Below are 11,368 nucleotides of genomic sequence, written 5' to 3' on the forward strand. Positions count from 1 at the left end.
AACCATCCATGTTATTTTTTGACAATTTGGTTGAAAGAAACCCAAATTTCTGATATAGAAACGTTTTGAATATGGGTCAAATTTGACCCGAGGACAACAGGAGGGTTAAGGAGAATTTTTGGTCTCGGTTCCCAAAGACCTACTCTGGCACAGAGGTGACAGGGCCATGGTTAGGAAAGAGATTAATTGAATACGGCAGTACTTCAGCATAACAAGACGAGCTGCTGCCTTCTGCAAAAACATCACTATGGAAACCCAGTCAGTTCAAAATTAATAAAAAGTTGGCTCACTCAAGAGAATGGCGTTGTGTTGAAGTGAGCTTGAACTCTGCTGCAAAGAAATACAGAAGCAAAGGTTACTTCGACTGCACTCATTTTGGCTCTGCGCTTCTGTTCCATAATGCCAATATCACTTTTTTGACTCACTTTCATACCTATATAATAGAAGTCAACAAAGGTTTCAAAAGCATGTTATCTTCTGCACACTTTTTGTCATTGTAATTGCTGTCTTTGTGTTGTGAGAACACATGTTGAACCAGTCTCAGGTGTTACACAGCCAAAGAAAAACCAGTTAGGCTGCAATTTCAGACTGCCTTAGATTAACTGTGTACTCTGTTTCTCACGGCATCGAGTCAAGGCTATGCGGACGGGCTATCCCCAAACACCTGTTTTTTCTTTTTTTTCTGAGGACAGACTTCATCGAGTGACTTCTGCAGAGCCCTTGGGGGGTGTTGAGTTGATACTAACTCAACTATGAAAAGAGAAGACCAGTAAGAATGGAAAACAATCTTGGTGAGTTAACCAAGCCGTCATTTTAAAAGATAAATGGGTAGCTGGCTGCATAGTTTAGCCCGCTTTGAGATGCAATAACTAAAGCTTAAGTCCTTTTATCCCTAACAAGGACTTGATATGTTGTGTGAATTGAATTTGTCTAAAGGCATTCCTCTTTATATTATTCAGATTATGTAGCGATGAATGCAACATGCAGACCTGTTTTGAGGTTGAATCAGCTTGATCCAGCGACCGTGCGCAAAAGTATTTACTTCACCTTGATCATTACTAAGATATTAAAGCAAGTCTGTTAAGATCACCAGCCACGTCTGGCTGCAGACAGACAGACCTATATAAACACATGGCAAAGTGCCTCTGTGGTAGTTCCCGCTAAACAGTGCAATTATTCTTCCAAAGTTTTTGTACTGCATGACAAGTTGGTCTCAGGCAGGTAAAATAGTCTTAAGACCACTTGAATCATTATATAAAACAGCCCCTAAGATCCATGACAAAAAAACACATCAATATCACCACTGTCAAATACTTATCAAGTACAATATTTTAAAGTTTGAAAATGTTATAAAGCATTTGAATGTTTGCTAGGAGATTTAGCTAATATGCCACTAGAGGAGAGTGCACTATTCCCTAATAATTCTTTTCTTTTGTAGCCATTAAGTCAGTGGGATACTCTCCAAACACACTTTATCACATGTAAAAATCCTCAAACCTTTACATGCTTGACAAAAAGCTGGCTATTGTCACAACAAACCTGTACACATTTATGAATTGTGTGAGTGTGTGTGTGTTTGTGTGTGTGTGTGTGTGTGTGTGTGTGTGTGTGTGTGTGTTTGCTAAAGCCTGGTAGAATGCATCTCTCCTTGTTCTTATACAAGGTTATTGTTTAATTGTGCATTGTCCCTGTTTAAATACAATTACATTTAATCACATTACAGTTGGTGTCTCCAAATTTTCCCATGACACACACACACACACACACACACACACACACACACACACACACACACACACACACACACACACACACACACACACACACACACACAGTCACACACAGACCCACAAGGCAAAGACAACAGGGATCTTGGTATGCATTTACCGAAAACAACAGGGAATGTAATTGAATGCAACCTGCAAACCCGTTAGACCTGATCATTGTTTGCCAGTAAAGACACACTCCACTTTTGATTCCCAAAATAACGACCTTCCTTGAACATTTAACTCCCCCCAACAGTTTCAAGACAATTTGATCTCAACTACACACCTGCGGCTGTCACCCTACTGAACCCTAGCTTTGCATCCCGGTGACAACCAACCAACTAAGCCCCCAACCCCCCTATCCCACCCATAGTGTTCTAATTATTTACAAATGTACGTACTGTAACTACACTTATACATAGCCATGTTCTACTGCTCTTTATACTATTCATCCTGCACATACACTTATTCTCACTACTCTTATAATGTTACTGTTTATGCACTACAATGGTACTGTTACCACACTGCACATAGCTGTACATATTTGCTGTATCCATGTTTATTCTGTCTTCTTATTCTTATAATAATACAGTGCATATATCTATATTATTTGTACTACTATTATAATGTTACTGCTGCTACATTGCACATATCTGTACATGTTGTTCATACATTGTTGATATTACATTATATATTACATATTTACAGTATTCTGCTCTTATAAGGTAACTGCTAATACACTGCAGACATTTATATTTAACTTACATTACTCTAAACCACCTTCTGTTAACCAACTGTACACTACTGTCTACACTGCACTATATTACTATATTTCTTATCCTGTCTATACTTGAATATCACATTGTTTTTCTGCTCTTTTTGCACTTCTGGTTAGACGCAAACTTCATTTCGTTGTCTTTGTACTGTACTCATTGTTTTTGTACTGTACTGTACTACTGTACTTTGGACCTCCTCCCTGTAGGGAGGTCATCGTTGTAGCTGATGAGACCAATCACCGTAGTGTCGTCTGCAAACCTGACAATGGTGTTAGAGCCATGTACAAGTATGCAGTCGTAGGTGAAGAGGGAGTAAAGGAGAGGGCTCAGCACACATCCCTGTGGTACGCCGGTGTTCAGGGTGATGGTTGAGGAGGTGTGATTATCTAACCTAACAGACTGAGGTCTGTGGGTTAGGTTACACTGCACAACGTCCAACAACTCTTTTGGTTTAATCTAGTCGCTCCTTGTACTCTCCGTATCAGTTGCATATTTTTGTTATCACAAGTGGCAAAGGGAGGAGATGAGTCATTCTCAGCAAAAATGATTTGTTTGGGTTCAGGGTCATTCTAAAAATGTTTTGTCTCACTTTCTTCAGACTCCGTCTCCGAAATGAAATGGATAGTTAAAATCAAAAATAACTCTGTCTTAAGTCCCTGTGGAACAACACAGGCACAAGTGATCCAGAGCATTCTTCTTCTGTCAGTCATATAAAGCAGCAGAGACACCTGCTGTGATAAACCTGTCCTTCTAGTTTTGCTTATTTTCTTTATCTAACCTGACTTATGTTCTCCTGCTCAGTATAAGGAGATCTGCTGATGACCTTTTATGAAAGTTTTTAAGCCAATTTGTTTATAACAAAATGCATTATCATCAAGCCAAGGAAAGTTTATATAAAACATCTCGCATTGCCAGACCTTCCTCCAGAGCGCTGTAGAGGAAGGTCTGGCTAATCCACACAGCACAAGAAAGACTTGCTCTGGTTTATTGGCATTTCTTTAAACCAATCATAATTGTCTTGGGCGGCGCTAGGTGCTGGATGGAGCCACAGTGCTGTTGCAAAATAGCCTCGGGAAGGAACTTGTTTTGGTGGAACATGCAAAAATGTACAGTACGTTCAAAAGTTGTTTTAGTTGTGCAACAGAAAACTCAGATTGGACAGATAGTCTAGCTAGCTGTCTGGATTTACCCTGAAGAGATCTGAGGAGCAGTTAACCATAGTCCTCATAAATAAAGAGTATAAAATTCCAACACAAAGAAAGTGGAAGGTAACGGACATCTGGCTGAAATGAGTGAAATCCGGCAGAATTTCAGGCGGCACTGGAACAATCCCGAAAATGACTATAGAAAACGTGACATTTTTGTAACTGTCTTTTGTGTTCTTGTGTGTTTTCCAGGGGAGAACGAGAGCATCACGCTGTCGGAGGTCAGACTCGTCCTGATTGGTGGGAGATGGGCTGGCAAAAGCTCCTCTGGCAACACCATCCTGGGAGAGGAAAGGTTTGAGTGTGGCCGAATCAGAACAGCTCAGTCTGAAAAGAGGCACGCCATGGTCGGGGGCAGGCGGCTCATCGTGGTCGACACTCCGGGATGGCGCAGCTCCCTCTCCCTCACTGAGATCCCAGAGGTGGACAAGCAACAGTTGAAACTCAACGCATCCATGTGTATGCCAGGGCCAAATGTCTTTCTCCTGGTTGTTCCCATAGACACAGCCTTCTCTGTGGAGAGCAGGAGGACGGTGGAGGAGCACATGAAGCTCCTGGGGGAGCGGGTTTGGAGGTACACCATGGTGCTCTTCACCTGCGGCGACTTCCTCGGGGAGAAGACCATAGAGCAGCACATTGAGAGCGAGGGAGACTCGCTCAAGTGGTTGATGGAAAGATGCAGGAACAGGTACTACGTGTTTAATAACCACGAGCAGAGTCCGTCCAATCAGGTGATCCGGCTGCTGGAGGAGATAGATGAGATGGTGTGGCGCAACAACGGCAGCTACTACGAGGTGGATGAACAGACGCTTGACATCATCAAAAAGAAGCAACAGGCAGTGGCTGAAAGGGCAGAAGAGAGAAGGAGAAGGTCCGAAGAACAAAGCCATCACATGAAAGCGCTCATTGCAGGTGAATGTCACACCAGGCGCACTCAAACAAACTGTATTACATATTCCTGTAACAGCTTTAAAGATGCCCTGCCACGCATATTTCATTACTTTCTGGTGATGTCTGAAGTTCTACCATGGACTCTGTAACATTTTTTGTGGAAAAAATGCCTTGGTTACCTTGTTTCAAAGCCATTCTAGTGTGGTATAGAAAGCCTACAGGAAGACTCAGCTCGATTTGTGCCAGTTCTCATTAATATTCAAGGAGCTAAGCTGCTTGACTCTGACTGGCTAACAGCTAGCCAATGAGGTTATCATCATCCTTTACCCAATGCAACTGGGCGAGCTCATGAATAGTAATGAGCTCAGGCAACACCATGTCAGACTGACCAGCTTTTGTAATTGGTCTCTGCCAAGACCAATTATATAGTTTCTCTGCTTATTTCTTTTCAGTGGCTAGAGCTTACAGAGGAGGTAGCAGTTCATTTTCACATTCACGACATAACACAAACACAAGTAAAATACATGTAAAAACGGTTTTGTGGGGCAGGGCACTTTTAAAGGAATTGTTGGACATTTTTGGAAATGCCACTATTTGTGTTCTTGCCGAGAGTTTGATAAACAGACGATTAGACTTAGCTTAGCATAAAGAAAAAGAAATAGCTACTTTGGCTCTGTCTGGTAGCAACAAAATCAACCTATAAGCACATTTAAAGTGGCTATTTGTGACGTTCAGTTTGTGTTTATACTTGCGGCTGCTTTGGACAAAATCTGTAGTGTTTTTACCACACCTGCTGTCGTAAAGGTCTTTTCTTTACGGTGCTGTATTGCCCACTGTATAACCGAGTTAGTGTTACTGGGAGGTCATGTAGTTGCGATGAATGTTTTTCTCAACCGGAAAATCATTTATTTACAATTAGAGATGTTCCGATACCAGTATCAGAAAAGCCTCCGATACTGCCTAAAATGCTGGTATCGGTACTGGAAAGTACTGGAGTTTATGCCGCGATCCGATACCACCTAATTAAGCCCTGAAGAAAATCTACTTTAAAGTAGTTTATTTATGTTCTTTTTCCGTTATGACTGGCTGTCAAACTGGATAATAAAATAAAGTTCTGTAGCGTTCATTGTTTGCGTTTGATCATGTTTCACAAAAAGTTTAACTTGAGCCAGGCAGTACAACAAACATAGCATGTGATAACATAGCAATCATATCACATCCATACAGGGATAGTAGTAAACAGCAGTTACAACATAACTAAATATGACACACTTGGATCAGTACTCTGTATCGGCCGATACGCAAGTTCAGGTATCAGAATCGGTATCGGGAAGCAAAAAATGGTATCGGACCATCTCTATTTACAATAAGAGAATATGTTATGAAGGTGCGTCGTTGCATTTCAAGTGTTGCATACGGTAACTAAGCCTACTTTGGATGTCTCGTGAGCTAAACCAGGTATGACTGTCACTGTGTCACGAGCCAAAGCATTAAAAGTTTATTGTAGCAACCAAACCAACGTAATATTTATTTCTTTATTTAATTAGTTTATTTGTCATGGACAATGTACAAAATACATTAATCTTACAAAATTATGTTTTGTACCAGAGTTAGCTAATGCTAGTTTCCATCTGCAATAATAATAACTTAGCATTTTATGAAACCTCTGGATGCTTTACACAAGAACAGGGGGACAAGGGAAAAGGAAATAGTAAGCCAACACAAATTCAAAATTTTTTACACTTTGGTTTTGTGGATTAAACAAACAACATATAATGGGTTTAGTTATCTTTGGATGAGCTGCATGGTGGATTTTACTACCTTTAGACTGAGCTAGGCTAGCTGTTTCTCTTTCTTTATGCTAAGCTAAGCTAAGCGCCTGCTAGCTCCAGCTAACGTTACATGTTTAGCGTACAGACAGAAGAGTGGCAAGCATACTGTATATATTAAACATTTATATCTATGGTGGCAAGGATGTGAATAAACGTATATTTTGAAAATTCTGAACTATTCCTTTAAGCATTAAAGAAATGTATTATCGGATATATAAAGGCATGACAAAAATAGGAATTAAAAATGACTTCACAAGCGTATAACTTAAGCCACCAATGGCCGAAAATCAAAAGGGGCTTTATGAATTAATATATACAGAGCCATTTTTGAAACAAAATGTCAATAAAAAATGCCCCATTTCATTTCTAGTAGTAAGTAGTTTGGTAGGTTCAGTAACTTGTATAAATGGCTGTAAGCTAATACTAATAATACTAATTATAATAATACTAATACTAATGAAGCTTTGTTTTGTCTAACAGGAGCGATGATAACCATCCCAAAACTCCACATGGTTCTCTTGGGAAGCCGAAGCGTTGGGAAAACCTCAGTAGGGAACACCTTTTTGGGAAACAAAGAGCAAGAAATTGGAAAACGGACGGCACGCTCGGTGGCCCGGCAGGGTTTTGTGGGTCACACTGAAATAACTCTGGTTGACACACCAGGTTGGTGGAAAGGCTTCCCTGTGTGTGACACTCCTGAAGCCATCAAAGATGAACTGTTGATCAGCCCGTTTCAGTGCCGCCCTGGGCCTCACGTCTTCCTGCTGGTTATAGACGCAGACGCATCCTTTAATGCCAAACACTTACGGGCAGTGACAACACACATGGATCTCCTTGGAGACGGAGTGTGGAGACACACTATTGTAGTTTTCACCAGAGGAGACTGGCTGGGAACACACACCATAGAGCAGTACATCGAAGGGGAGGGAGAGGCGTTGCAGTCTCTAGTTGAACAATGTGGAAACAGATACCACGTCATTGATAACAAGAATGCAGATGATGGCACTCAAGCCACGGAGCTGCTGGGGAAAATCACTGAGACTGTGGCTGGAAATGGTCGGGACTATTTCGTCCCAGACGAAAAGATATATCAGACCATTGAAGAGAGAAAAAAAAGTGTGAAAAAAGGAGCAATTGTGAGGCAAAGTCAAGTCCATGCCAAAAGAAAAACCCTCAGAGGTATGGTTCAGTCGTCTAGCATTACTAACAAGTTCATCAGTCTGGCATTGTCAGAGCAGTTTCACGCCCTGGGAGGGAATCGATACCAGAGGTGGACAAAATGACAGAAATGAAATACAATACAACAGCGCTGCAGTAAATACTAACCTGGTGAAGCTCATAATGTTCACAATTGTTGTTTCACAATAATTAGTGAAAAACCCTACACACTATGGCATCAGAAATTCCAATCTTCTCTGACAGTTCCAACAAAAACACGGAACGTGATGAGCTTCACCAGATTAGTATTTACTGCAGCGCTGTTGTATTGTATTTAATTTCTCCCAGGGTGTGATACTGCTCTGACAATGCCATAAATGTGTGTATATATATATATATATATATATATATAGGCCAAAAGTTTGGACACACCTTCTCATTCAAATGTGTTTCCTTTTTATTTTCATGACTATTTACATTGTAGATTCTCACTGAAGGCATCAAAACTATGAATGAACACATATGGAATTATGTACTTAACAAAAAAGTGTGAAATAACTGAAAACATGTCTTATATTTTAGATTCTTCAAAGTAGCCACCCTTTATTAATAAGGAAAAACTTCCACTAATTAACCCTGACAAAGCACACCTGTGAAATGAAAACCATTTCAGGTGACTACCTCATGAAGCTCATTAAGAGAACACCAAGGGTTTGCAGAGTTATCAAAAAAAGCAAAGGGTGGCTACTTTGAAGAATCTGAAATATAAGAAATGTTGTCAGTTATTTCACACTTTTTTGTTAAGTACATAATTCCATATGTGTTCATTCATAGTTTTGATGCCTTCAGTGAGAATCTACAAAGTAAATAGTCATGAAAATAAAGAAACACATTGAATGAGAAGGTGTGTCCAAACTTTTGGCCTGTACTATATATATATATACTATTAGCAACGCTAGCATGTGGCATGTGGTTCTATGGATGGCAATGTCAGACTGTGGGCTGGTCAGTCCACCATTTGGTTCGTGACCAAATACCTGAGAACTAATGCTAATACTAAAGCGCCTTCCCATCAGTTTCAGCTGTGCTATGTGTTCTGTGCTAATTATCTAATGTTAGCATGCTAACATGCTAAAGTAAGACAATAAACATATTGAATATTACCCTTGTTAAACATCAGCATCTAAGCATTGTCATTGTCATTGTAAGCATGTTAGCATGCTGACATTAGCATTTAGTTTAAAGCACCGCTAAAAGTATGTACAGCCTCACACAGCCGCTAAAGTGGCTGTAGACTCTTAGACTTTCTAAAACTGAAATATTCCGTATCTGCCTAAACATCCGGTATAGGTCGGGGCATTATTTATAATCCTGCATTTACATTAAAACTAAATACATTTTTGCTACTATATTTTGCAGCAGTAGCCACTCTACGTATTTGCAATCTGTATTTGTTGTTACTGGCGTAGTCCGCCATTCTAACTCAAGATTCTGCCTTAATTTTGCCAAATCATTATTTACTGCAGGGCTACTGATTTTGGATACATGTTTGAAATCTGTTCATTAGTATTGGATGTGATGTGGTTTTTCACCTTGCAGTTGTTTTTCCTCAGAATCCAGTAAAGAATTACAGGAGCTGACGGTGGTGATGCTGGGCCAGAAGACATCTGGGAAGAGCGTGACCGGAAACAACCTCCTGTGTAAAGACGTGTTCGCCACCTGTCAGAGTGAGTCCTGTCAGGTGGGGGAGGGGGAAGTTGCTGGCAGACTGGTCAGGGTGATCGACACCCCGGGCTGGCGGAAGGATCCCTCCCGCTGCACCAAAGAGATGGACATAGAAATAGTCCAAGGCCTGTCTCTGAGCCCATTGGGGGTTCATGCTGTCCTGCTGGTTGTCCCCTTGGACCTGGCGTTCAGAGACGCTCAGCAGGCCGCCCTGGAGGACCACATGAACCTGTTTGATGCCAGCATCTGGAAACACACCGTGGTTCTGTTCACGTACGGAGACAAACTGGCAGATAAATCCATAGAGGAGCACATCGAGAGGGAGCATAGCGCTCTACGCTGGTTAATAGACAAGTGTGAGAACAAATACCACGTTATGAACAATCGGAAGAAAGCCGATATGAGCCAGGGCACCGAGCTGTTTGAGAAGATAGAAGAAATGATGGCAGGGAACGGCGAGCAGCTCTTCTGCCCAGAGATGAATGACGTCTACCTGAGAATTGAGGAGAAGTTCACGAGGAGGCAGCTCAAACATGTGCTGAAGCAGCGACTGAATGAGGAGTACCAGAAGAGAGAGCTGAAGCTGATGGCAGGCTTCAAGGAAACGCTCCTGGAGCTGCAAGCTGATATCAGGGACAGTGTGACAAGCACCAAGTCCATGTCACTGAGTGAGTATGTTACTGCGATGGGGGGGTGATCATTACATTTTTTTCTATTAATCTATCTGTCGTCCTAATCTTTTGTTTTGATGATACATTGTTTGTGACATGACCAAAACCAAAGACAGGGGTATTATTGGTCAGAGGAAAAAAAATGGAAAGGAGAAGATGGAAAACATAGATTCAAAAATCAGCCAGGAAATCGAAAAGCTGGACAAGGACATACGAACGAAATCCTCTGAAGTTCTTCGGAGCAGCAAGGACTACCTGGTCCCTTCCTGTAAGTAAAAATGGGATCCTAATGTCTGCACAAGTACTGAGCATGATGTCACAATCACACTAATTGTTTTTTTTTTTTCATTCACAGTGGACGGAGAGAGTCCAGCGCTATCTATCGCCAAGCCTCTGCCAGACAGGGAAAGTTCAGCCGGCCAGTTTGAAAAAGTTCTTGGTTGGCTGTCAACGCTTCAGATCGGCACTAACGGAGACAACCAGATGACCCTCAAGTTCTCTCAGACGTCCGGATACGGATCTGTGCTACCACACGACAACTTGGACTTTGACACAGAATGAATGAAGGAATCCTGAATGAGTAGTCTCAATGGGCTGATGTCATCATTTTTCATAATGAATTTAGCAGTCAGACATACAGACAGACAGAGAAGACAGAGACAGACACACAAACAGACAGAGACAGACAGACACACAGACAGAGACAGACAGACAGACAGACACATAAACACACAAACAGACAGAGACAGACAGCCACACAGACAGACAGACACACACACACACACACACACACACACACACACACACACACACAGACACACAGAGACAGACAGCCACACAGACAGACAGACACACACACACAGACACACAGACACCCAGAGACAGACAGACACACACACAGACACACAGACAGACAGAGAGGACGGAACCGGACCACACCAGACTGTAGCTTTTAAGTTACAGACTTTAATATTGTATCAGTAGTTACACAGTATCTTATACGAAAAAATCATAGCATGGAAATATATCTTAGCAGGTCAATCACAATATTTGTCACATAAAGTCATACGAGGTACAATTCCACTGAAATGTAAATCCCATCAGCTCTTTCAACTTGTCCACGAGCATACATTTTGCAGAGTAAGTAAGTAAGTAAGTAAGTAAAATTTATTTGTATAGCAAATTTCACAGATACAAATCACAAAGTGCTTCACAACAAATGGGTGGATACACAACATTTATACATTGCAGTACATAATCAAAAAATAAACAGAAATACACTTAAGACACAGTAAAACCGACCTAACCACCCTATGGTCTATTGAAACGCCTCTTTAAAAAGAA

General features: G+C 41.2%; 1 protein-coding gene across 2 annotated transcripts; it reads left to right on the forward strand.

The window, feature by feature from the left end:
• The first annotated feature begins 266 nt into the window (after positions 1–266).
• Positions 267–10,650, forward strand: LOC114561188 (GTPase IMAP family member 8). Of its 2 annotated transcripts, XM_028586987.1 has the most exons (7): positions 267–354; positions 693–791; positions 3,940–4,659; positions 6,951–7,649; positions 9,242–10,021; positions 10,137–10,292; positions 10,380–10,650. In XM_028586987.1, exons 2-7 carry the CDS (start codon positions 776–778, stop codon positions 10,583–10,585), a joined length of 2,577 nt encoding a protein of 858 aa, XP_028442788.1. In that variant the 5' UTR covers positions 267–354; positions 693–775; the 3' UTR covers positions 10,586–10,650. The 2 variants fall into 2 exon arrangements, with proteins under 2 accessions (XP_028442788.1, XP_028442789.1); XM_028586988.1 differs by lacking the exon at positions 267–354 and having other exon boundaries at positions 467–791.
• The last annotated feature ends 718 nt before the right edge of the window (positions 10,651–11,368 follow it).

The sequence above is a fragment of the Perca flavescens genome, chromosome 9 (genome assembly GCF_004354835.1).
Source record: "Perca flavescens isolate YP-PL-M2 chromosome 9, PFLA_1.0, whole genome shotgun sequence".
Classification (NCBI taxonomy): Eukaryota; Metazoa; Chordata; class Actinopteri; order Perciformes; family Percidae; genus Perca; species Perca flavescens.

Excerpts from the sequence above, each read along its gene's own strand:
- LOC114561188 (XM_028586987.1), top strand. Across the intron at positions 4,660-6,950 it reads CATGAAAGCGCTCATTGCAG|GAGCGATGATAACCATCCCA; the intron begins GTGAATGTCACA and ends TTTGTCTAACAG. Across the intron at positions 7,650-9,241 it reads CAAAAGAAAAACCCTCAGAG|AATCCAGTAAAGAATTACAG; the intron begins GTATGGTTCAGT and ends GTTTTTCCTCAG.